The following is a 26,895-nucleotide window of genomic DNA, read 5'->3' on the forward strand; positions in this document are numbered from 1 at the left end:
CCGCAGCATAACAATGATGCTATTTGGGGATATCCGGGTTAGCGAAAGCTTTAATGGTGCTCGATCCATGTTAGTTGGGTGGGCTCGAGGTAGGACCGCACATGGACTTGAACAGGGCACATACCTCCATGGAGGTGGAGGCAGCATCACACCACATGGCTTGCGAGGGAATTCAAAGGTGAGGGAGGTAGTGGTAGGCCTCCATGGTGTTCCTATAAATGGCATGCATTGATTAGAATTTAGACACCAGAAGCACTGATTAGAATTTGGAACCCAGAAGTCCAAAAGAATCTGACACCCAAAAGCAGCAAAGCACCAAGAGACTCGACCCCCAGTCCATAATTTTCGACATGCAGCTCAGTTTGAAGTGCTTTTTCTTTTAGTTGTGGCCGACGACGTCTCACATCTGCTGCTATAATCGGCGTGGCTGCCCGATCGTCTGCAGAGCATGTCGCACCGCGTTCAGAATCCAACCACCATGAATTCCCCCTCTACTTCAGCTGGTTCATATGCTTCTATGTTTCTTGATTCTACTGGTTGCATTTATGCTAAAGTAGTGTGAACAACCGTTATACCAAAAAAAAAAAAAAACATAATGGCAAATGAGGTGCCCCCCACCCCATCCATGGCACCTTGGTCATAAGAAGAGCCAATCACTTCCAATGCCGCGTGCTTTGATTTGAGGTGGTGGGGCATGTAGGCCCGCCACCAGATGAGGAAAAGATGCCAACTTCCAACAGGTAACATCCATAGAGAACCCAGAGCTTTAAAAATTTGATGGCAGCATCCGGTGGAAGCCTCCCGCCTGACTCTGAAAAGGCTTCCGAGGGCAGCTCTGGGGAAACACGGATTGAAAGAGCACCCCCCTCGCCCGTGAGTCGTAGCTGGCGGTCATGGCCGGAATCCCTTCGGTTTTGAAAGGAGATTGTGGGGTGAGAAAGGGGATCATCATAAATGTCGTCACCAGAGAGGCTTGAGCTTCACCTTAAGTCTAGAGTCACTTGCAAGCCAAGTTCCAGATTTAACGTCACAATACAGATACTGGGTTGCAGAGGGCCTGTCGAGCATTGTTTTACCAGGGTACAAAGAAGTTGCTGTCAGCAAAATCTGAGGCTTCTGTGGGTTTTTGGTGACCCTGCCATCTAAAAAATAGAAACAAATCCATACCGAGACTCGCACAGAAATGTAAAAAGCGCCTGTTGCCAAATACTACGTACGAATGTCGTCGGTAATACAATTGTGTTGAGGAAGTATAACAAAATTAACCAAAAACAGGGCCTATGATGACCAAACGTACACAAATACTACAATGCAAATAGGAGGATGCTTTCACCTCCATTTCTCTCTCAGCTCCTTTTTCTCAGATAAGATCCATGTTGCGAAAATAGCAGCAACTAGCGCGACAATCGTGATGAGAAGAAGTGCGTAGCTAAAATCTTCTGTAAGCGAATCATAGGTTCTTGATGGGGCAATCCTGGTGAAAAAGATATCAACTCCATACGAGAAAACAAGTGTGGTGGATTCCAATCGGGCGGGGATTGTCACTATGCCTCGCAGACCTTCCACTTGAAGAGCGTGTGTCACGTAGGCCTGTAAATAACAATTGTTTCATCAGCATTAAACTTCTGTTAAACCTACAGCTCGTAAATACACAATACTACAGCATCACCAGTAACATACCACTCCAAGAACAAAACGAACAAGGACTAAAAGGATAGGCCTAAAATATTCAACAGATCACCAAGCAGAAAAAGGACTAAAAGGAAATCATCTAATGATGAAGTATATTAGGAAAGACCTAAAATATGCTAATTTTCTTCCTACCCTGCTTTCCCTTGATGTCAAAGAACAAGGCTGTTTGCATTATCAATATAGCTTTTTTACTCTGGCCCTCCAATCCGGGGCATGCTAATGATTGCTTCATTTTTATTTTCAACTATAATTTCAATTGTGCCCAATGTCCAGGTGATGGTGATGAATGATCCCTAAAAGTGAACCTATCAGTGGACTCAACAACATGCTCCTGTGACCCAATGTCCCATATCTTGATTGCATCAAATATGCCTTGCAGTGCCATAATGTACCATATAATACTATGTCAAAGCTTGCTTCCTGTGTTACCATGATCTGTAAGGAGCATATTCTTCAATACAAAGTACGCACAGTGATATCCTAGTAGGGAACAAACTTCTATTCAACCAAAGCTCTCTGAAATGTAATTTTTCGTTCAAGTAGGTTCCATCTTCCCTTTTCCTGAAAAAGAGCCCGAAGGCTGTGTACTACAGAGAGAAATTAGGTTCTAGAATCCCTACAAGACACACAAGATCCCTAGAAAAGAGCACTCACATTTCCTGCTTGACAAGTCATTCCTCATCAAACCAATGAATCTGGGTAGCCAATGCATATCCTGGAGATGTGTCATTCTCATGCTTCAAATTGTGTTAGTGACGGACTGATGGCAAATCCCATCCAGAAGTAGGACTGCAGAAGAACTGAGCTATATATAAAGAGCTCAGGCTCGGCTCATTAAGTGTTCTGTTCAAGTTTGTCTACTCAGAAAACAAGCCAGATATAGTCCAAACTTCAATGCTTGGCTTACTAAATAGTCAGGCTTGAGCAGTAGTTGGCTTGTAAAATTTAGGCTTAGGCTCGGCTCAAAAGAGAGCTTGTTTAGGTGGCTTGTGAGTGACCAGCTTTAAACCTAACATGAACACTACTATTGGTGTCTTATTTTTGGCAGATATAGCTATGGGAAAGAGGGGTTTGTGATGATACCTAAAAGACCAAATACATGTTTTGCACCTAATGCTGTAGATTCAATTTGCTTGAATCTTGAACAAAACCATTTAAACCTATCAAAGTCTTTCTCCTCGCACATCTTTCATGTTTCTTATAAGAAAACAGATGAATATTGAATGAGTCATCACTAACATGCCAAGAAAGATCTTAGTAACTGCAAACAAGTGAAAATGCCTATTCCCCACCTTTCAGCTTATGAACACCCGCAAACAATGTTCTCATACATTATCCAGTCTACTTCAGGCCAACTTCCGAGTCTTCTTTATGTAGAATTATCCTCTCTAACCACCTCCATCCAAATTTTCCATGGTACTACCTTAGGAATTTAGACTGTCTTCCTACAGCTGCCTCCTTTGATCTTGATTGCAATTTGTAAATCACTGACTGCTACTCGATAATTTAACTCTTAACACTTCACTTTCTATTTGTTTCACCCCTGGTTTCCTATAATTTTATCTTTTCTTAGTACCATTGTACCGAACTGTTCTCATGTCTATAAAGTTCCTTTGTGGATAATTCTTTCTTTATCAGACAACATCTTTACTGCACCAGTGGTGGATAATTCTTTCATTATCACAAAATTTAACAAATTTGTGCCAGTTCGAACCTTGTGAAAAAGTTCCATCAACTGGCTAAAAACGAAAATCACCTTAATGATTGAAGTTTACATCATAAATCTGAAATGGTTGGTCGAATTTTGAATAAAGTTCGTCTGATCCCCTCTCCAATAACTTCATCGAGCAACTCATGAATAAAATCCTAAAGTTGGTGCAGTCTTGTCCACACCTTTCTTCTTAGAAATTTGAGTGATTATACATCTGAAAAAAAGAAAAAGAAAAACAAAGGCACTTTCCTCATTATCTAATTCTCACTAGCTGTTTAAGAAAAGCAACCTGTTTCTGCCATGATTTTCTGAAGTTCCGTTATACAACACAGTCCAAACACATTAGTGTTTGCATATATTTCCCCTCAAAGATGTATCAATTTTAGCTATCATAGTTCCGATTGATTGGCATTTTCCCTTTATAACTATCCATAGACTTCATTCATCAACTTCAGGAACCATGATGCTCGTAAAATTTGTCACCAATATGGTTATATCCTCACCCATTATGTACCCCTCATATGTCGTTTCTCCAGTAATCCAGTAATCCTTTTCATGGGTAACTAAAATGGAAAATTGTTAATCACGTCTTTGCTCTCCCACAATAATCCATCATTCATTAAACAAGAAGGGGGGTGTTCGGATGCTGGAAGATCTTATCAGCCTCATAAGATCTTTCCAGCTGCATTTCCTTTAACTCTTATGTGGAAACTTGAACTAACTTGAGAAGATTGAGCAGCCAGTGAGCACAGCTTATCCCTGTTTTTTAGGGATGAGATAAAACACCATGGAGAAATGATTAATCATCACCAAAATACCGGGATTAGCTGTATTTGTGGCTGCCCCATCTCTTTGAAATGGCACACTTGCTATGTAATTTTAGAAGTATGAACCATCGCCGGAAGATCTTCCGACATCCAAGGACCCCCGAAATAAAATGAAATAGCCACTTCAATGAATTCTTAAAAAAGACATCATCTCTCAGGAAATTGTTGGCCATATGTTGCGCTAAAGGATGACTTGACATAAAATGCCAGCTCAGCAGAGAGATCACCTAAGTTTTGCAGTTAAATTTGTGAGCGAATGACTTCGCAAAATCCATCACTAAAGTTCTAAAAGACCACTAACCACGCAACTTGAAGTACAAATTTATTGTGTTAAATAAAGGCAAACACAACTTCCTTCAGTAGAAACAAGACGTTGAAGTTCATAAAACAATTCAAACTTTTCTTGAATATAAATTTAAAAGTTATGTTTTTCCATGTTTTGATATCAAAATTGATAGAAATAGTTGATAAAAATATATTTTGCATGCTAAACTACAGGTAAATTTACCATATAAGATGTTTATAACAAATGAGAATGCAATTCTTATTATACTAACCAAACCAATCATGATAATCAATATGAACCAGAATGTATATAGCAAGAAAAAATGTAAGAAATGACCTGAGGGATGATTGGCAAAGAATCTGTCAGTGGTATAATTCCCTCTTCCTTTTCTGATTGTGTGAGAGTGACATTTCGACGAGGATCAAGAAAACGCTTATCCAGTGCCAAGACCTGAATTAAGAAATGTTTAACTGAATGTAAAATATCAAGTAGCATTTGAATATAATGTTAAAAAATCTATCAATGTTGTAATAAAGGAATCTTTATTAAAAAAACTGTAGCAGAACCTAAGATTTTGATGAATAAAAGCTTCATATCTATCAAGCTACAAAATTGTGCATTTATGAAAAGGCTTCACAAATTTTTACTAAATGCAGATGTAAATAGCAGTAGAAAGAATTTATAAAACCTCATTACCACATTCAGCACCTCTACCTCCCCTATGTCCCCTCTTTCTTATCTCGAAACCCCTCCCCTTCCTCCCCCCTTATAGGCACGGCACTAAGAATTGGATGCCTAAGGAGGATTACAGCCTAGCCCTAGGTCCACTAGGCGGGCCTGGGCTAGTCTCAAACCTGGGGAGTGATGGTTGGGTTGAGTTCATGTTAAAAGATATTGGCCCAACATCATGTCCAACCTGACCAGGCTCAGGCCAGCCAGTTGGCCCCATACTCTGAGCTTAGGCCCAATCTAAACCCAGCATGGCCCTATGAAGACCTAGGTCCTAGGTCTAGATGGAATGCATTTGACATAGGGTCTCTAGTAGATTTGTAAGGCAAGGGATAAAATCACAAGGTGTAGAATTTATAGGCTGAGATGAAATTTTCAGTTAAGTCTTACAAGAGTAGGTCAAGGGCTTGTTTCTATGGCCGACTAACTTACTTGATATCCTCTATGCAAGTTGTTGGTGTGCAGAGACAAGGTCAAGGATAAGGAAGTTGAAGGGTTTTTAAGAACTCACTGATCTTGCAATTCCAAGATTTTGGGTACTATAAATCACTTTTTTAGGTGGATTCTAATGTCTAGAGAACTTCAGATGAAGGGATCAATGACCTTCACCAATTCTTCCCTCACCTCTCCCAGACCTTCTCTTCTTAGCAATTCCCACCTACACCATGGGATATCTAATGGATAAGGTGATCAAGCATTCAAAGAAGTCTAAGAGTATGAAATTCTGTATCAATGATAGGAATAGCTATGCAACTCGTAGATTAGGTCAAGTGTAGAGTAGATAGGCATAGTGGCTCTCTTGAAAATGATGAAAAGTGATACTTATAAATTGTGTGAAAAGGGATAGTTATGTTGAAGTCCGCCAAAAAGGATTAGGAATCAACACCTGTGGCACTATAGGGGGAAAATTCCAATATTTCATTTCAAGTTTGGTAGGCTTCAATATGCACCCTAAGATCAACATTTGTGGAATCAAACTATTCATAATCTTATCTTACCAGACTCGCTTTAGAAGCTTCCTATTTTCTACTCAAACTGGATATGTAACCTAATCCAATTGGTGGACTTGGATGACAACATCATACGACAAATTTACCAAACTAGATAAAGAGTTGAAGGCTTGAAGCCCCAATTAAATCATTCTCAGTATTATATGTTACAAATTAAGACTCCTTTAGACACTTTATACTTAAATAAGACATGTAACCCAATAAAATCGGCAAATTCCAATGACAACATAGAATATCATATGACACTAACCAAGTTGAATCAAGAATTCAAGCCCCTTTTATTTGTCATGTACATGTTTTTTATAAAAGAGAAAATGTGTTACTAAATTTTTTTCTTTATAATTGCTTGGATAGTTTCAACTAGCAAATGCTACAATGTTATCCCAGTTTGAGTGATTGACCAGTTTCAAAAATACCGGTTTGAATGCATAAGCACACTTCAAAAATTTTAACCATTCACATATATGTAAACTTCAAAGTTAGGAGCAAATCTTGTGAACTTGCTTGTTCACAGACATAGTACTGATGCATGTATTACTTAGTTGAGACATCACGATTGCATTAAAAGCCCGAAACTGATATAAAGTATGAATTTTCCTGCATGCCACAAGTTAAGCATTGGTAAATGAAAAAAACAGACTTCAGGAGACAACAAAAGCACAGAAATATTGTCAGACGTAGGTAATTTAAGGCACAAGCTAAATTTGAGTTTTGGACCAATTTTTATCATTCCGATTATTCTTAAAACAAGTGAAGAACACTGCAGTCATGGTTATATACTTCCTAACTAACCTGATCGCCTATAGTACCAATGAGAAGCTGCTTGGATGTTATGCCCTTGGCTGTTGCTGTAACTGCCATAGCCTTCACAGAATGGGTAAAAAAGTATGACTGGGATTTTACCATCACATCTGGCCGAGAATATGAAGAAACGGGCGATGTCAAGTTATGTTTGCCCAATACAAGCTTCCAAACATCTTTGTTATCCTGTGAGATTTCATTTCCATCAGACTTAATCTCAGACACAAGGATGTATAAATGTCAAGTTCTGACAAATAAAGAGAATAGAAATGCATATGAAGAAAAAATTTACTGCTCGAGATCGATCATAAATCTCAATGACAGACATCTCGTATCTGTGTGCCCTGAGATTGAAGTAGTGATAGACAACCCAGTTCTCACTCACAACCTTCAGAAAGAATGAAACAAAAGAATAGATCAGTCTTCATGCCCCTTTTTTAAATGAAATTGTTATGATGTATTTGTTTAGAAGTTTCTTTACATCAGCAGTTGTGCTAAAGTTAAAGATAGCTGAAATATTTATGACAACTGGCACCACTTACAGCATGGATAGGACCCTGTGCACCATGGTGAGTCACTCGATGTAGTATGCGGCCAGTGACGGCATCAATGAGATATGCAACTAACCAAGCTTCTTCTGGTGTCACAGATCCAATCTCTCCAGCAGCTTTAGGAGCAACGGTGGCAACAAAAAGTATATTTCTTGATACATACTTATACATTACGTCTTGATCTGCAATAACTTTCGCTTGGGTATGAACTACCTAGAAAACATTATAGCTTAACTTTTAATCCCACGACCTAGCATATTGTTTACTTGCTACTGATTAACAAAAGCAGGAGAATGTAGCAAGGAAGACATACCTCATTTATCTTTCTTGTTGCTGTTGTGGCAATTTTCTCAGACTCAGAAGGGAAAACAATAGACCACAACTCTTTAGTGTTAAAGCAGTACTCATCAGCTACATCGAGGTTGCATCCGCTTTGTAATGAATATCCTCTAATCATGTCTTTTCCTACTTCAATTGAATGCCGGTATATATTTGACATTTCACGAAGAAAAATGTTAACAGAATCACGAGTTCTTGGGTATAAATGAGCTTGGAGATTTGCATCTATGATAAGATGAAGTCGCTGCTCGGTTGAATCTGTCAAAGGCAATGGAATGACTTGAATTATAGAATGAGCAAGCTTTAGAGAGTTCCGCTCCTTCCCAGTGTAAGAATCAACAACAGAGAAAAAACCCAGTGCATCATGACTAGGTCCGCATCTGCCAACTACAAGAACAGATGGGTTCTCATGCATTGCATGATGATGAGGAACCTGCCACTGATAAATATTTAAGGCAGAAGGGTGTTCACAGGCTTCTGATCTATGAAGGGAAGGGAAAAAGAGAGACCAGATAATGCGCCCATCTCCAGTATGTAGTGCCAAAAGCTTTCCAGCTCTAGTTAGAACTATAATTAATTTTCTAAATCCATTGTGATCTCGAGTCATCTTATTTCTCTCAGAATTTTTTAGTCTCATTGCTTGAATGGCAGCTATTTCATCAGGGCTTGCAAGCAAGAGAGTCCCTTTAAGTTTCAGCGCATGCCCCTATTCACAAGTAAACAAAATAGTGACTCATAGTTAGCAAATCAAACAAGCAGGGTGGAAGTAATGATGCAAACTGCATTAGTAATTTTTAACAATGTTGATGATGATCAAAGCTTTTTCCCCTTTCTTATATGCCTACAATTGGTATGTTCCCAAATTTCAACTGTGTTGCATAATTTAAAAAAACATAGAGAATGAAAGATTCTTTATAACACGGAATGAAGACCATATTTCCTCAAGGACAAGCATCCAATCATAAATATATATAGATAAATTTGCAAAACAGGGCCAGAATTGTAAAGTTAAGTGTTTAAAAAAGTACTGGTTTATTGCAATGAAATAAAAAAGAAGATAATTAGATCATCTCTTTCTAAAACAATATGAAACAAATTACGTTCTGAACCTTTCAATCAAGGTTCGCTGTACCGGTCGGTACCGATCGGTACCGAGCGTACCGTACCCATACCGATGGATACCGGTATCGGTACACCAATGTCGGTACGGTCGGTACCGAGCGTACGGTACCGTACCGACACTCGGTATGCCTATACTAATGCGGCACCGGTACGGAGTTCGGTACCGGTACGGCGAACCTTGCTTTCAATAATACACGGTATATGGTTAATTGGAAATTAACCCAACTTTCGAGGCCTATATATTTATATATCTATATGTGTCTGTATTTATGTACATATCCATCTGTGTGTGTCTGTAAGTATGTATATCTATGTATGCAGATAAAGCATGCACACAAAAGTTATTATCTTCATAGCATCGCTTTCACTAAAATTAGAGGTAAAAACTATTTGGCCATATTCAAATGAAACCTTGCAAAAAAGTGTCTAATTCTCATGATGACTTCTTACATTTAGTCACCAATATCAATTTTGCTTGGTAAAGCATGCTTTGGCAAAACATGCATAGTCTGTCTTGTTGGCAATGAGTATCACTAATCAACAAGCTAATAGGCAAGCATATGTGAGATGAAGTTCAATACTAGGCACAATAAAATATCCAAACAAAAAAATGCTTTTGAAGCTTCAAGTTAGTTTACCATACATGCATTGCTCTAATTAAACCAAGTTTTGAGCTGATTAATTACAAGAGGGACATGGCGGAGCAAGGATTAAACTATCACATATCATGTTTGTGATACTGAGGGGCTGGCTGCCATAACATACCAACTATCATATATCATGCTTGTGATACTGAGGGGCTGGCTGCCATAACATACCAACACTTGGCACCCACTGGAAGAGAAAGATACATAGGTTTCAAAAATAGTCACAATCAGTACATCATGATATGGGAATCTATTCATTTTTTAATATACAGATCAATTTTAACCACTTCACATTATTGTACAGGCACATTAAAAGAAAATTAGTATTTATTTAGAGATTTACTATCACCAATCATCTTAAATATTTACATTGATCATTATTATATGTGAGCATTGCATGGTTGACATATTTTGTTATGCTAACTACAAAGAAAGAAAAATAGAATTATTCGGAGTAATAAGACTATTCCAATTATAATATTTGTGAAGAAAGAATTGCAATAAATGTAAAGAAGGAACATGATTATGCTTACAAAATAACCATACAAATAAGCTTAAAATTCATAATAAAATCTATAGGAGGCATGTACTACATTCACATTTTTAACACTTTGTAGGTTTTGAACACAAATTGCCAGTTCTATATGAAGCTCTTATACATGCTATCTTGATTTTTAGCCTCCACTTTCAATAATAACATATTTTCTTTATTTACAATATACAGCTTGTAGATTAAGCTCTCAAATCATTTTCAAATAACAACAAGAACAACAACAACATTAATGTTAATCTTGAATAGAGCAGGGCTCTTTAAGATGGTTGGACACAAATTTTAAGCGGGAAAGTATGAGTTCGTACCACTATGCATCTGTCTCTATCAGTGTCTATTGTTTCAACATGCATTGATGCATATGCTGAAACACAATGGTACAAAATCATTAAAAAAAGCACATACAGATGTAATGTGCAAATAATCTATAGGCAAAACTCATGCCATGGACACATACCATAGACATGCTACAATGCGGTATGGGTAAGGACTTTCATGAGATTGCAGGAATGCCAAAATAATAGTTGGACTTAGACTTCATATATCATTTTAATAGAGTAGTATAAAAGTAAATGTGGACAAAAGTCTCCCAAAAGCTAGGAAAGAATGTTGCACAAAGCACTTTTGATGAAGACTTTTATTTAGTTTGAATTAGCAGTTCAGAAGATCATGAACTAGATCTTATTATGGACATCAGTTACAAAAAAGTGAATGATCCAGCATTCCCCAGAAAGCCTGTATTTTAAGATGACAAAACTCTTGGGAACATTTTTCCCTTTTAAAGAAGAACGTCAAGAGTTTTTTAACTTGCAGAAGAAGTATAGAAGAAGAGGAAGAGGACCTTGAGCCATTCAAAGAGGTTGTGTTCCACCTCTGCAACTGAAACACCTTCCTTCTCAACAGGTAGTTCAGATGTTGTTGAATCAATAATCGAAGCTAGCCCATCCTCTCTACTCCAGACAACCACACCTTGTTGTACCAATGATAGTGAGTGATCTTCCATTACAATTAAGGCCCGAAACCCATGAGATTTGTCTGTGCGAACATAATTACTTATGAAAACCTTCTGAACATGTCCTCTTTGGGGATCCATCTCTATAGTTTCTTTAAGAACACCATTTCTTAAGTCTTTGTCCAGCTTCACCCTGAAATCAATTTTTGTTTCTACATGCTGCACAATTCCAAAAGCTTGTTGTTCTTCGGAGAGAGTGAGAGCATCACTAACAGAAGCTGGATGGTTAAATTTCTCAAGGACCTCCAGCTCACTCACACCCTTAACTCTTACTAAATATATACTTGAGACAGTTTTCATGGCAAAGATACCAGTAAATTTTACAGGTAATAATGCAGCCATCCCAGAAAAATCTTGAACAAGATCTGAAATATATGTCTGATGGAAATTTATAATTCCACTTTGGAAGCTTATTGCAATTAAAGCCGACCTGGTGGCATCTAATGCCACTAGCATGTCACTAGAAACAAGTGATGCTTCACCACAGAAACCACCGGGAAAAGATGCTGTGTTGTGCTTTAGCACCTCCCCACTTTTAGAACTAAGCTCGCATACAGAAAACTGTGAGGAACCAACAAATCCCACAGCATATATGATATCACTCTCCGGAGGCTGAAAAACCTGCTTTATCTCTAAGCTGCAATTATAGTACAAAAGAAGTGTACATTGTAAATATGATATATCAAAAGAAGCCCTGAAAAAACTCAGAAAAGCAAGACTTGCAGCAAGTTTGCAAATACCTATCAATGGCAAATTCTTTTTTCCAAACAATTTCACCATCTATGCTTGATACTGCATGAAGCCACCCTCCACTAAAAACAAGAAACCAGTTTTCTTTTCCCAAATTAATGTTTGCCTGCAAGTTTATCTAGGTATATCAAATTCTTAAAAAATGAAACTATCTATATTACTTTAGGTGAACATAAAAAAAGGTTTATATAAATAGAGAATGACAGATAATAATTGGATAAAAAAATCTTTAGTTCTTACCGGAACATATAACAACGACTTTGAGGGTGTTGAAACATAAAAAGCAGACTCCCACATCATCTGCCCGTCAGGAAGATTCCATGCCCTTAATATACTACCTTCCGAAGAGAGTGTTATAAAATCTGAAAAAGATATTTATTAAGGACTCACTTAACAGCTCATGTACATATTTATCTGTGGGTTAATTGTGGAAAGATGAAACTAAAGAAAAAAAAATGTCCAAGTATAAAGACAAGACTGCACTCATCAAAATACACCATTGCACTTGTAGTGTAATTTCTACTAATTTAAAGTGAGGTCGTGTTGAACAGAATAAATAGAGGATATCAGAGGTTGGAACTTGGAATGGAACAGCAAGCTAATGACTAAGTTCCATACAACAAAAATAAAAAATGTCATATTTTCCACAAATTAATATTTTATTTTGCATCACTTTCATTTTTCCTATTTATTTTAAAAACAAAAATAGAAACGTTGTTTCTATTTCTTTCTATTTTTTAAAAAACATAAACATGTTGTGCTGTGATCAACAATTTTCAAAATATCAAAAGAAATCTATCGATCCTCTCCTCCACTAGAACTAAACTGACACCGAAGAGGAGGAGGAGGAGGAGGAGGAGAAGGATGAGGAGAGGAAGAGGGGAGATAGCAGAGATTGGAAGTGCTGGTGGTGTGGACCCAAATTACGTGGAGAAAGGGATTGAAGATTTGGGGTGGGTGGTGATGATGGTGGCAGTCCCACTGCAGCGGCAGTAACAAAGAGGAGGATTAAGGGAGAACATGAATTGAGGAGTCAAGGAGGCGGGAGGTTTTCCACATTTAAAAAAATGAAAGCATTATTTTCTTGCTTTTAGTTTTTCTAGAAAGTAGGAGAACTGATTTTAAAAATAGAAAACATAAGTCATAGTACCAAACAGATCTTTTGTCTCAGTGTCCACGTTTTGTTATTAAAAATGGAAAATAGGAAAACTCGATGCCAAATATGCCCTGAGTTTGCTGGAGAGGAAACAAAACACTAATCCACATGTTTGCACCAACTTTTTACCTCGGTGTGTTATACACAGAACATTCCATCAAGGGCCCTTTTATTTTTGATCTTTTTAAATTATATAACCTTGATAGACTAAATCAGAGTAGCAGCTTTCATGATTTAAATAAGGTAAGCATGGTGTTGTCATATAGTTGAAATATTAAAATATAAACACATATATACATATTAGACATTAAAAAAAAAGCCCAAGGTTCCATGTCAAGGTGTCCCTAGTGTCCAACAATCCATCCTCCAAAAAATATCCAATGCTGCAGAACTTCCAACAATGGAATAAGATTGCATATGAACTATCCACGGCATGTTCTCTTAAAAAACTTGTTTACATATTGTATAAAAAATTAATAAATAGTGGCTTCATTGAAGTATCTGTGCGCTAGATTAAGAAAAACTCCAATTTTTAAAGTAAAAAGGAGTTTTACATCATGTTGTACCCAAGGATAAAAGAGAGAGAGAGAGTTTCCAGGTGATGCAGCTGCTGACTCTCCATATTCTAGCACTTGCTTACATTTAACTATATCCTTTAAGAGGCAGCTGCATAGAAATTTAAGGTTAAAGTATTTGAATATTGGTTTTAGATCCGAAATAAAAATTTCATTAAATAAGAATAAAATCAAATTCAGACATAAACTCAAAACACAATTTCACCTTGCAGATAAAGGAAATCAAAAAGTGGGACATTTCAAAGTTGAAGATAAGAAATGCACTATAACTGTCACCTCATTAGCATCAGATTAAAGGCATTGCATTCTAACTATTTTGCTGAAAATAATTTCCAAAGTTTGGCATCAGAATGCTTTCAATTGATTTTGAAAGCAACAGTAAATAATAACAATTTAGAGCAGCATATATAGAAGTTACCGTAGGACACTTCTTGATTAAAGCTTCTATGAGCGAAAAACCATGAGGATAACACCCTCCGTAGAATCTAGCATGCATAACAGTGACATATATATAGAAGTAACTGCAGGACACCTCTTGATTAAGAAGGCAATTCCATCAAACAGATAGAGACCTTTCTGATTTCTATGCAGCATATATACATACACACATAGAGACATATAAATCAGCCAACGTGAGATGAAAAATGATATGTTGTTAAAGAAGCAGAATAAGCATCTTTCAAAGCATTAAATAAGTGATAACATAAGAAAAATTATAATACTAGGAAAGCAATAAGAGAATTACATTTTCCAAGAGCAATATCAATTTGATCCACATGGTCATCTTTTCCAAGCACATGTCGCCAAACTGCATTAAGGCAAAGAAAGTAACATTTAAAAGAAACCTAAAGAAGAAAGAATAAAAGAAACCCAACTGCATAAAGCATTAAAAAACATTGATCATGTCACTCTAAAAAGTTGTCAGTTCTCATTTGCTTGAAAACCCTAAGCAAACAATAATATTTAGAGTTTAACTTACATATATCCCCCCTACGAAGATCAAGAGAGGCAATGACATTTTCTTCGGTAGAGACTACTACACGCCTTCTTCCTGACTTTTGAGTCGGAAATACAGCCTGCTTCACTTTTCCAATGTACTTCTGATGCCTGTAGAAGAAGATTGAAGAGCTCAGTGCATTCCAAAAGTGGTAACAGATCAAACCAAGTCATTCATGCGGCAAAATTTTAACAGTAAGAAAATAGGAGAACATAAAACAATATCATCCCATATTACATGTGGTTTTTTTTGGTGATAATTGCAGAAACAGCATACGAGAAGGTGAACAACCGAAGGGTGAAATCAACTATAATCCTCTTTTTAGAATAAAATCTTGCACCCGTCATCTTGAAGTTATGTATCGACGTGTACTTACCAGATACCCCATAATCAGATGCATGCGTTCTCATCAAGAAGCCAACCAATTTTGACAAAGAAAGGTTAAAAAAGTTTACTATAAGTCAATACATGCAAAGACTAAAATTTTACTATAATTACTGATCCAGAATACAAGAACCCAAGCCAGGAACAAATACACCCCCAAGAAGTTAATGAACCATAAACAAATAAAATTTCTAAGCAGGAGTTTGCTTCCAGTGATCCATTAGGTCGGATGAAAAGAAAACCTCTGAGAACCACAGAAAAAAAGGGAAACTTGACAAGAACCCAGATGAATCCATGCTCCAAGTTTCAAAGAATTCGATAAGTTCATAAAAGTAGACAGATCCAGAAGAACAACCGGAAATCTGTGAGAAAGAAAAGAAAAGCCGATCCGAGAAGAAGGACGGATAGGGGGCGTATCAACTTACCAATCTGCGAGTCCTACTTGATCCTCGTACAGCGCGGTGGAGAAATTCGAGTAGAGGAGGACGATCAGAAACCCTAGACAAACCCTAACCGCCATCGCCATGGCAGTTCGGGCTCGGAGACCAGAGTATCTACCAAAATTAAAAAGTCCGGAGCTCTTCCAACCCTGCGGCGGAGCTGATGAGCCCTATTACATCCTGACCGCCGGCTTCGATCGATGCTCCGAAACAAAACACGGGCTTAACCCGACCCATGAACCAAACTTTATCTGGGCTGGGCCGGATTGGAACCGGGGGTCGATTAGTATACTCGGTGAAGCCCGGCCCGGGATACTACGAGATTGGACTGGCGAGGCCTAGTCGCTTAGCCCAAAGAATAACAAACATAGGTTCCAAATTGTAGGTTAATCCTCGGGCTGCTAATACGCTTCTCTCTCTAGCCTTATCTAGAGAGAGAAGATCTAAAGGAATTTGTTGAACTCTGCGGGCTGTGTAGCTGGGGGCTGATAGATTTGTTTCCTTTCTGGCTGATATAAATTGGATCGGTGTTCCTGCAGGCGAGCGAACGAGATGACAAGCTATTTGCCGCAGTGACGGATGGCAAATGATCATTGATAAGGCTAGCAAGATGGGGATTGACTGCTTCTGCTACCATTCATTTGATCAACTTGCAGTGTATTACAGCAAATATCTTGGCTGAAATATTAAGTAGCAACTTCCTCTTTGTTTTTTCCCCATAAACTATCACTAATTAGTGTCTAAGGTATGGCTATTATTATCATTGTTGAGTATGGCTTAAGTTTACAAGTTCTAAAAGATTGAATCCGCATCAGTTCTAGAAGGTCGACTTAGCATACCAGTTCAAATTCACATCAACTTAGAACACCAGTTATATATTGGCCTATTTTGATTATTATAGGAATACCAGTTCAAGTCCAAATCGATTTACTCTATTATATATATAATTTTTGTAACCTAAAATGATCAATTGAGTATTTTAGAGATCGAGTGTATTGAAGGCTAGAGTTTATGAGGTAATTTTGTACTATGTAATCTCTAGTTTTTTTTTCTATAGTGAAGCTCTGCATTGTCTCTGCCTGTAGACGTCGATCAATAGACCGAACTACATAAATATTGTTCACTATTCTCCCTGCTAGTTGCAACAATCATGCTGACCCAATAATTGTGTTTGAGAGCAAGAGAGGGAAAAGTTACCCAAATCTGTGTATTTGGAAATGCACCATCCAGGATTTGAATCTAGAATCTCCAAGTAGAGAACGGTACAATCGACGGGCATCACTCAGTTCGCATCAAGCCTATATTTTTTTTTGGTACACTAACACCTCATATAACACGCACGTGAGTACAACCAATAAAAAAATAAGCCGATGAAGAGAGTAAGAAATATCCACTTGGTTCTTCTAGAAAAAGCATCAAGCCTATATGAAAGTAATTAAGATGAGTTATGCTATTCTGTCAAGTTTCTCAGCCTAGCATGTTTTCTAAATTTGCCGGATCTTCTGCTGCACCGATGTGGGTTTTGATCCCATAATAGCCAAATGCGCTTGGTTTATTTTCTTTCAATAGTTTTGCCTACCATTTGTAACATCTAACTGTTTCATGTATAGTTTGTTTTTAGTATTTCCTCCATCTTAAAAATAGGATCATACTAAGGAGCGCAGTGCCATATGGATTAGAACATTGGCCTTAATGAAAATATTATGTCGAAGTAAATGTTGGATAAAAATGCAGAAGGTTATGGTTACCAATAATTAGGAAATAGAAAAAAAAAATTGGGGTTGTATTAATCGAATCATTAGAGAAACTATCCAAGTTGTACATATGTTTCGGCTTTTATCAAAATAAGTGGCTTTCATGTATTAAAGTAAGCGACAAAAATGAGGAGTATACTTGTTACTAAAAAAAAAGGAGAGTCTTATTAGTATTAGTTTCATGTTTTGTCATCCATCTTTTAATATTATACATGATCTAGATTCGACTGGAACCTAATCCAGATCCAACTTTTTTAAGTTGGGAGTCAGTTATATATGGAACCGATCCGACCCAATTCTAATGATCTTTTGGGTCAAAAAATTTTGGCCAGGAATTCGATTTGATCCAATCTAATTTTTTATTGAATTAGGTCAGAATTCAATATTAAATTTTGAATAAGAAATCGGATTAGATCAGAATTACGTAAAGCTGGTGCCACCAACAGGCCGGGTCACCTCGGAGTGGTAGGCAAACTCAAAACTTTAGGGCTCGTTTGGTTCGCGGGAAGTATTTTCCCTCATAGGAATATGATTCCTGGGAATCAGATTCCTAGGAAGAGGATACCTAGGAAAGTACTTTTGGCATGTTTGGTTAACCATGGGAAAGTGACAAATTTCCAAAGTGCTTATGTTTGGTTGACCATCCACTTTCCTAGAAAAGTTATGTATAATTCCTATTATGCCCTTAATAAAAATTAGTTTTTTAATGCCTCTTTAATGCTTCTTTAATGTTGAAGGGCCTTTTTGGGAAAAAATAAAAAAGGAGTGATTCCCACCTCATGGGAAAGTAACTTTCCCATGTTTCTCATGGGAAAGACTTTCCCATGAAATGTGGGAATCATATTTCCATGGGAATACAACTTTCCCATCTCTCCTTTGAAAACTCCAACCAAACAAGAGGCATTTCATTACTTTTCCGTTGACCACACTTTTCCCCCTCTTTTTCCTGCGAACCAAACGAGCCCTTAGTTCACCTTAATATTAAGAATTGCACTCAACTTCCCGAGTCATTTCCCTCGAGATTTTTTTTTTTTAACCTACTCCAGCTTTATCTTCACCATCATGACCAAAATATCCTTCCCAACCGACCCAAATAACCGCCCGTTTTTTTACCTGCTCCTTTAAACTTCCTCTTTCCGAGTGCCGTCGTTTCTCTCCCTTTCTTTCTTTCTTTCGAGGCGAGGGAGCGAGAGCCCACGTCCATGGGCAAGGAAACCCTAGCGTCCTCCTCTTCTTGGGGCGCGGATCCGCCACCAGAGGATTCTTGGATCGACGCGCATCGCGGGTTACTTCCTCGATGGAGGTCCTTGCGCGAATCTTCTCAGGTTGTTTCATCTCTCCGCTAAAATCCTCTTTTTTTAGGGTTTTTTTTTTGGTGCGTGAACTGAGCGTAAGGGCTTCTTTCTCTCTTTCTCCGCGTTTCTATTTAATATTGGAAGTTTAGGGCAGGCAATTTTTTGTTGTTCGATAGGTCAGGCTCTTCATCCTAGTTGATTTGCCCTTATCTTTTGATGTTATGGGAATGTATTGTTTTCGAAACAAAATTCAAAATTTCAGTTTGCTTTAGACTTATGTGGGTATATGCGTTAGATTTAGTGCCACTTTTCTTTGCCAAGTTACAAATTCCATCTTTATGCTTATTTATTACTCAGCAGATGCCGATTCCGATTTCGATATCCAGAGTCAACCAGTTTGATGCTGCGAGGTTGGATGTGGAAATGACTGCTATGTTGAAGGAGCAGTTAGTTAAAGTCTTCTCTTTGATGAAGGTATTTTAGTTTATTATGCAAGTCTTGAATAAGGTGATGCTGGATTTTGGATCAGTAATTATTCTCGTTTCATTCTTTTGCTTTGGAATTAGCCAGGGTTCCTATTTCAATACGAGCCAGAACTTGATGCTTTTCTAGAGTTCCTCATTTGGAGGTTTTCAATTTGGGTAGATAAACCAACACCAGGGAATGCTCTTATGAATCTGAGATATAGAGATGAGCGTGCAGTGCCTACCAGAGGAAAAGACGGTATGAAGTTTCTACTTACATAGCTCGCTAGATACTGTCCGATGCCACATTTTTTTGCACATAGTACTATGATTATGCCTACATCAAGAAAGTTGGTTGGCAATTCTCTTTAGAGATGCATTTATTCTGAAAGAAGAAACACTTCTTTCAGAAGAAATGCATCTCTAAAGTTAACTGCCAATGAATTGTTCATGTCTAGCAAAAAAAAAAAAAGTGTTCTTGGATTCTTATGAATTGTTAAAAATATGAACTTGGGCTGAGGCACATACTTTGAAATGGTTCAAAGTTTTTTATTAAAGGGATCTGAGTATATGGGGCAATTCTTTTCACAAAGATATATTCCTTTCTGAGCTAGCAGTGCCATCCTTGAGTTGTCCTTAATATACTTTAGAGAGATATATGCTTGGGGATATACCTTATGTTAATCTGAGTTTTGGTAAGGCACAAGTGAATGACAACATTATATTTTTTTCCTTCTTGTTAGGAGGGTTGCATTATAGTGCACACAAGTATCAACCTGTTTTACTGGATATGGGAGTGTGTTACTGTCCTGATGGCATGTTTCTCGATGAACTTCTTGTAAAAAAGTCAATATTTTGTGAGGGATATGGATCTGTGATTTCAGAACATTATAAGTTGTAATACGAGACTGGGAACATGTTTACATGGCTTTGCATGCATATGTTTTAGTTTCAGCTAGGAAAAGAGAACCATGTTGATTCCCCCTCTTCTTCCACCCTCTCCCCTTTCTTTAGGATTGGGGGCAGGTTGGAGGAGAGGGAGTTGGGGGGGGGTGCTGTTTTGAGTAACTTTGTTTTGTTTAGTCTAGAACATTAGTACTGTAATTGAATTTCATGCATTTTCATTTTGTACGAGCCCAACTAATATTTTGTAACTATTTCACCTCTGCTTCAGTTAGAACAGGACTGGAAGGCCCTGGGCTCTCTGTCTCGCAGAAGATATGGTATTGCCTAACAATTGTGGGTGGCCGTTATGTATGGTCCCGCTTGCAATCATTCTCTGCTTTCCGCAGATGGGGTGATTTTGAACAGGTAATTATGTCTAGACAAAATTGATCCATATTCTCAAACTTGTTACGGGCATCAGTGTCTCCAGAAGTTTGGTCTGATTTGTCTCCGCTGATGCTTCAGAGACCATTAGGACGCAGGCTTTGGCTCCTAATACAACGTGTCGAGGGCTTATACAAAGCTGCATCTTTCAGTAATCTGTTGATATTCCTGTATACTGGAAGGTACCTTTTTCTCCCAACAATGTTACCCTTTTCTGTATTATTTTTCTATAAATATTTGTGATTAAATAGCAGAAAGGGCCTACTCAATCAAGGAGCCCTGACTCTAAAAGGGAAAATTTCATCATAAAATCGTTATTTGCTTGCAGTCTTGCACATCTTAAAAAATGAGGGCCAAGCAATTTTATCTGACATTATTGCAGTGATGGACTTGAAAACAAGTCCATAAGATTGCAAATATCTGACGCTATGAATTTATGATTTTAAATTCTGCATAACTTCATATCCAACTTGTTTAGTAAACTTTTTAGTGGCTTGGGATGCAATCTTTGTATGCAACCTTGTAATATTCATTTCTGGTTCAAGTTTCCTTCTTTCTCTTTTTTATTTTTTTAAAATGTTTTATTAACTCAGGTATAGGAGTATTATTGAAAGGGCACTTAAAGCAAGGCTTGTTTATGGAAGCCCCAACATGAATCGAGCTGTTAGTTTTGAGTACATGAATCGGCAGTTGGTGTGGAATGAATTTTCGGTAAATGTTCTCTCTTGTAGCTAGTTTGGTTTGTTTGGTGAACAATAATTTATCTCTAGAACTGCGGTCTCATAACTTTAACTGATTCTACAGACATGTTCTGTATATATTCTTTCTTTCTGACATTGCTTTTGCATTCACTACATTCCTTTATTTTACTAGTCTTGTAGATATTTAAAAACGAAGTTGAAACTAAGGCCCATTTTGGTAGCACTTCCAAATTCCAGTTTTTATTTCTTTCAAAGTACAGAAATTGTGGCAGAAATGGTGTTTGGTAACCCACATCCTACTTTTAGTTTTTCCAAAACTTTTTCTGAGTTTCTAGAAATAATGGAAATTAAAAGATCTGGTTTCAAAGTTTTTGAAAACTAGGACCACCCATGGCCATAGCTACTATCACGACCTCTGCTGCCACCTGCCACATCGCCGTGCAACTGCTGCCAATGATCTCCACCACCACTGCTGCCACCTGCCACATCGCCGCGCAACTGCTGCCAATGATCTCCACCACCACTGCCACCGACATCAAATGCAACCTGAATGACTATCAAACAAGTTTTGGTTTTCTAGTTTTCAGGGGGAACAAAGAAACTGGCTTTAGTTTTTGTGAAATTGAAAGCAGGAAGGGATGAAAAATGCTACCTAAATTAATTCAGCATGTTATTTTGGCAGTTATTACCTTTTATCCTTTAGGGACCTAAATTCATGCTTTTATGTGCTCAATTATGCCACTATTGTTTGTTTGACACATGCACTAGGCACTAGGCATTTATAACCTATTAAATGACCTTCTGACCAAAGAACATTGTTCAATCCTATTGTCATACCCGTTGGCACATACCTTCTCACTACAATTATTAACATGGATGAAGCTAATTGGCAGTGTGCAGCAACATAGAACAATATTAAACACACTTGAACTATATTTTGCATTCTCTAACATTCCCTCCCCCATATGCATACATTAGTATTGAAGTTATCCAAATCTTTATTTGGCACCCTAGTGTCATGCCTAAATTTGCCATTCACTATAAAATCCTACAAAATTCCTTGTTGGATAGATTGTAATAATGCTTTGGCATTTTGCTCCCTTAGATCTGCCTTTAGGCAAATAAAACATGTCAAACTTCTTTAGGAGTCAGGTAGGATTGCCAGATCCACTCAGGGGAGTCGCAATTTCATTGTATTACACCATAACTTTGAGAGCTGGACCCATAAGAGTTGTAAATCCAGCAGTTGCATTTTTAAATCTTAAGCATCCCTTATTTTCTCCTTTACATGGCATTATATGCTGAACTACTTATCTTTGAAGTTTCCATTTGAACTTGATAAAATGGATTGTGAATTCAATGTGGACTGCCTTCGGCTCTTGCTTTGTCACCAATAAATCTAGTTTTTTTAATTGTTTTTGTTTGTATTATGGTATTGCTTGGGTCAATTTGACCAGATGTTTCTTTTGTTGCTTATGCCATGTTTTGTCATATTGTTCTGGTTATTTTATGGAGACATTTTTTAGTTATTTAATTATTTGGTTTAAATGCCTATTCTAGCTTTTTTTAATTTCACCACATGTGCTGGGTGTTTTAACTCTAAAGATCCATTTGACCTATACTTTTGCTTCCTAAAGAGAGAACTATATCGAGAAGATTCAAGAAAATAATGTTAAATAGATTAATCTTATCCTTCATAATTTATTACTATTTCGTGGCTTCCCTCAATTTAGTGACTGAGTCATGTATACAAAACATCTTTGTTTTTGGTGCATCCCATTTATTTTTGTGCTTTGGTGGCATTTTACATTTTCACAAATACTTTGATTGATGGGTAAGTCACAGTTCCATAACCCATATTGTTTTCCTACCTTAATTGTTTGCTTGCTGTATAATTCTTCTTCAAGAACTTCATGTTGTCCAAGGTTCTGCCTACTTTTTTCAGAATAATGAATAGATGTGTCAAAGATGGTGAAAAAGTACAGCAGAAAAGGAAAAGCTTGACCTGATTATCAAGAAAATAACAAGCAAAGAAACAAACAAGGTATTGTGAAATGGGAAAAGAAGCCAACTAAACCTTATAGGGACCCACACACCATTAATAAGAGGTAATAATATCAAACATGAAACATTGTCCATCAAGAATCGCCATTAATGGGTCATTTATGAGATATATTATATATGTTTATAGAATAAATCCAAGCAAATTTGCTGGAGCATACAGATGACTGTTTAGCTGCTGGACAATCTACTGAAATTCTTTGAAACCACTCAAGGATCATCCCCTCACTTTAAAGACCAATCCGATGCTAAAAGGCAGCTGATATAAACAATCAAACTGTCCCCATCCTAACTTTTACATTTGCATATTTCCACTCATGCCTAAAGTCAGTGTGTTAGTATCCAAGTCTTCTGCCAGGATACGTGTTTTGCTAATACCATCATCCCTAATCTTTACATATAGTTTATCTGCAGAGATCTACTTGATTTTTTTTTTGTTTCAAATAATTAAAGTAATTCAAGGAGGTCCATACGGCCATAAGTTTATCTTGATCCAAGAACATAGACCTGCCTATCTTCCAATGAACAAGTTTAAAATCGGATAAGATTTGTGCTAGTTGTGAGCCCGGTAGAGGGTGAACCTTGGTGCAATGGCATGGTTGCTCCATTGTTAAATGGAGGTCATTGGTTTGTAACTTTAAACGGCCTATGCACTTATGGGGTAAGGCTGTGTATATTTGACCCTCTTCAGACCTTGCAGTGGCGAGCCTCGTGCACTAGGCTGCCATTTTTTTTTACTGTTTTTAAGAATTGAAAGAGGAAGGGAAAATCACTAGCGAGATGTATTTTGTGACCTAAGATCACATTTATGAACATCTTTTGTTTTTTTTGCATTACCAACAAAATAGTTTCAAAGGTTCTCAGATGGATAAAGTAGGCCCACAAGGCCACAACTTCGTTATATAAAATTGGGACATGGAGTAGGAGGAACCCCTATTCACAAGCTGTAAGCTGTGTTCGCTAGACTCATTTCCATCCATGTTCCATTAAAAGAGGGGAAAAAAAGAAGGGCCATCATATTTCCCTTGTGTCAGACAAGTTGGTTTCTCATATTTGTCAAATATCAAAGCAAATATTTTTTTTCCTTTTAATTGGCGGGAGGAACAAAAGAAGATTTGAAGTTCTGAAGAATTCTAAGAAAACATAAAGACAATAGACATGAAGAAGAAAGAGAAGGAAATAATATCTTTTTTGATTTAGGAACTCAACTTCTGATAAATACTTATTTGAAGATTTTGTTGGTAATATATCTTGTACAGATCATTTTTCTTATCCAGATTTCTTGTTCTCGAGGATTTAATTTCTCTGACATTCTAGGGCCCGACTGTTGCATCCATGTCCATGCAAAACTGGCCATAAGATGGCACGATACAAAAGGAGAGAAGGAGATTACTTATAGAGACACTTCAAACTCATCTTTCACTTCTAGATACCCAATCCAATAACCTACTACAGACAACTACATGATCTAGTTCTCAAATAAGCTCTTTAACTTTCCCAATCCCAACTCCACATCCAACAGGTTCTATGAAGCCAGTAGAAGCAACCACAGTACCAAAGCTTCAGCCCCGGGTTGTAGGCATTGAGTACATTTTTCCAACACCACCAAGGGTTCAAGTTTGAAAAGAATCACTGTTGCACCTACTACCCTCCTATAGCAGATTCTTGAATCATCTTCTTAACTCCCTTCTAGAACACTTACACACCCATCCTTCTATCTGCTGGATATGATTTAAAGTTCAATATCATCAAAGTAGGATTGATGATTATGGATGAGAATTATGAAATTAACAATCTTATGGTCTAGAGCTGAATGAGAAGTTTGTCTTGCTGGATCAAAAATTTTCGGGAGTCCTTTGTTTTTCTTTATTTAGCCCTGCCCTATGATTGTTTTTCTTCTGTACAGCTTACAGGACATAACCATGTATGTCAGTTTTATCATCCCTGACACTAAAAACTCGAGCTCTGCCCATGCTTTGAGTCCATCTATTTGAGGAGCTACTTCATCATTTTATCTAAAATATGCCATAGTAAGTAGATGACACCAAATAGACAAAATAAAATCACAAGGAGCAGAGGACACCTTGTTGAGTACCAAACTTGACATTAAGCTGGTGGAGAGGAAGTGTGTGAGTTGTTTTGTTTGAATGACATTGATACATTGGGTTAGTGATCTACTTGTGGGAGCAGCTTTCGAATTGAACTCATTAGTGACTTCAAGACCTAAAGTTATTGCATCACACTAATGGCTATGTCCTAAGGTGTTTTTTGACTGCCAGTATAGGAGTTATATCCTTACATAATTAACATATAACATAAAAGGTTTAGCCATAGCTGGCTACATGAATACCTGTCAATTTCCAGTCCTTACACCCCACCACACCCACTCCCCCCCTCTCCTTACATGACTTGAGATGTTCTTCATTGCAGTATTTTAGATAAAATATGTATATGTGCTTTGTGACATCTATGGATTTCGGAACTCAATTGTTTTTTTGCATGAATATGCAGGAAATGTTGCTTTTGCTTCTTCCTCTTTTAAATTCATCATCAATCAAGAAATTCCTTCTCCCATTCTCCAAAGATAACTCATCTGGTTCCTCCAGCAATGAATCAGAGTGCCCCATATGCCATGCCAATCCAACTATTCCGTTTGTCGCTCTTCCTTGTCAGCATAGGTATATACTTCCTCCATTATAGTTTTATTTATTTCCACAGTGATAATCAGTTTCGACATTGAATTATTTACGGGTGATTTTGTTATAAGGTTTGAGACCTATGACCATTCACTGAGGTAAAACACAGGTTACCTCGGTTGGATGTCGCAAGGCAGAACTCTGTTGTTTTCAGATTTTATGAGAATTAATATCGTAAACATATTGTGGTCAGGCCTAATAATAATAATACAAATGAATAATTTGTAAATCTAGAGGCCTGTATATAGGTTTGCTTGGAAAGCTCACATACATGCTAGTGACATTCCATATGTGTCCCATTAAACTTGATGAGCTGATTTGATTTCATTTATCGCAGGTATTGTTACTATTGCCTCCGCACTCGCTGTGCAGCAGTCAGCTCATATCGCTGCGCACGTTGCAATGAGGCTGTTGTGGCCATTCAACGACATGGATTAGGAGAAAGTAGAACATCTAAGAATTGAGTTCCCAGTTTGGTATTGTAAAAGCACTGTATAATATGCCTGAAGCGGCATACATTCATTGATTTAAAGAACCTCACAGGAATCTAGTTAGAAATAGAATTGCAGCATTCCGTTTTTGTTTTCTCCATTGGCAGCAGAGCTCTTCTTAGGCTGTGAATTTCTCTGGGTGTTTCTCACCACTGAAATGTTGAAGCGGATGCTTTACAGGTCTAGGGCTTGGAGTTTTGCTTGTTGATTTGTGTTGGTTGCTGCGATTTAATTGTGCTGGCAACGTTCGCAGCTGACAGTATTCAAGAAAAGAAAAAGAAAAAAATGAAGGACAATTGTGATAGCTCATTGTGAAATGCCTCAAAATTTTCATAAAGCTTATATGCTTGCAAGCACCCATGACCCATGTCATACCATTTCATCTGTCTTTCCTTCGGACCATTCACTAATAATTTTCACATCGAAACTTCTCGTTATTAACATTTAATGAGAAGAAGCCCTTAATGTAATCTTGGGAATTTAAGATTAAATTAAGATTATACTAAATGGGGGGCTAAAAATCAG

The 26,895-nt window shown here is 37.5% G+C and overlaps 2 protein-coding genes across 3 annotated transcripts; one reads left to right on the top strand and one right to left on the bottom strand.

Annotated features, from left to right (window-relative positions):
- Window positions 1-1,180: 1,180 nt before the first annotated feature.
- Window positions 1,181-15,777, bottom strand: LOC103716539 (ER membrane protein complex subunit 1). The gene is made up of 12 exons (XM_008804604.4): window positions 15,565-15,777; window positions 14,738-14,865; window positions 14,504-14,566; window positions 12,268-12,389; window positions 12,018-12,133; window positions 11,107-11,914; window positions 7,921-8,652; window positions 7,599-7,820; window positions 7,349-7,444; window positions 7,048-7,242; window positions 4,853-4,966; window positions 1,181-1,590 (listed from the first exon to the last, which is right to left on the bottom strand). Exons 1-12 carry the CDS (start codon window positions 15,663-15,665, stop codon window positions 1,330-1,332), a joined length of 2,958 nt encoding a protein of 985 aa, XP_008802826.2. The 5' UTR covers window positions 15,666-15,777; the 3' UTR covers window positions 1,181-1,329.
- A 2,698-nt stretch (window positions 15,778-18,475) lies between these two features.
- On the top strand, window positions 18,476-26,497 carry LOC103716346 (peroxisome biogenesis protein 2). 2 transcript variants are annotated; one of them, XM_008804343.3, is made up of 8 exons: window positions 18,476-18,658; window positions 18,989-19,102; window positions 19,195-19,351; window positions 20,267-20,403; window positions 20,503-20,603; window positions 21,015-21,132; window positions 25,695-25,861; window positions 26,217-26,497. In XM_008804343.3, exons 1-8 carry the CDS (start codon window positions 18,536-18,538, stop codon window positions 26,341-26,343), a joined length of 1,044 nt encoding a protein of 347 aa, XP_008802565.2. In that variant the 5' UTR covers window positions 18,476-18,535; the 3' UTR covers window positions 26,344-26,497. The 2 variants fall into 2 exon arrangements, with proteins under 2 accessions (XP_008802565.2, XP_026664999.1); XM_026809198.2 differs by having other exon boundaries at window positions 18,521-18,658; window positions 19,015-19,102.
- Window positions 26,498-26,895: the final 398 nt, after the last annotated feature.

Source organism: Phoenix dactylifera, chromosome 9 (genome assembly GCF_009389715.1).
Source record: "Phoenix dactylifera cultivar Barhee BC4 chromosome 9, palm_55x_up_171113_PBpolish2nd_filt_p, whole genome shotgun sequence".
In the NCBI taxonomy this organism is placed as follows: Eukaryota; Viridiplantae; Streptophyta; class Magnoliopsida; order Arecales; family Arecaceae; genus Phoenix; species Phoenix dactylifera.

What these genes read in the sequence shown, in the direction of transcription:
- LOC103716346 (XM_008804343.3), top strand. Translation starts at nt 18,536, where the DNA reads ATGGGCAAGGAAACCCTAGCGTCCTCCTCTTCTTGGGGCGCGGATCCG. An exon ending in CCTTGCGCGAATCTTCTCAG is followed by an intron (nt 18,659 to 18,988) that starts GTTGTTTCATCT and finishes ATTACTCAGCAG; the next exon opens with ATGCCGATTCCGATTTCGAT. An exon ending in ATATTCCTGTATACTGGAAG is followed by an intron (nt 20,604 to 21,014) that starts GTACCTTTTTCT and finishes TTATTAACTCAG; the next exon opens with GTATAGGAGTATTATTGAAA.
- LOC103716539 (XM_008804604.4), bottom strand. Translation starts at nt 15,665, where the DNA reads ATGGCGATGGCGGTTAGGGTTTGTCTAGGGTTTCTGATCGTCCTCCTC. An exon ending in ACCTCTTTGAATGGCTCAAG is followed by an intron (nt 8,653 to 11,106) that starts GTCCTCTTCCTC and finishes ACTTGTGAATAG; the next exon opens with GGGCATGCGCTGAAACTTAA. An exon ending in TTTATGATCGATCTCGAGCA is followed by an intron (nt 7,243 to 7,348) that starts GTAAATTTTTTC and finishes GAAATCTCACAG; the next exon opens with GATAACAAAGATGTTTGGAA.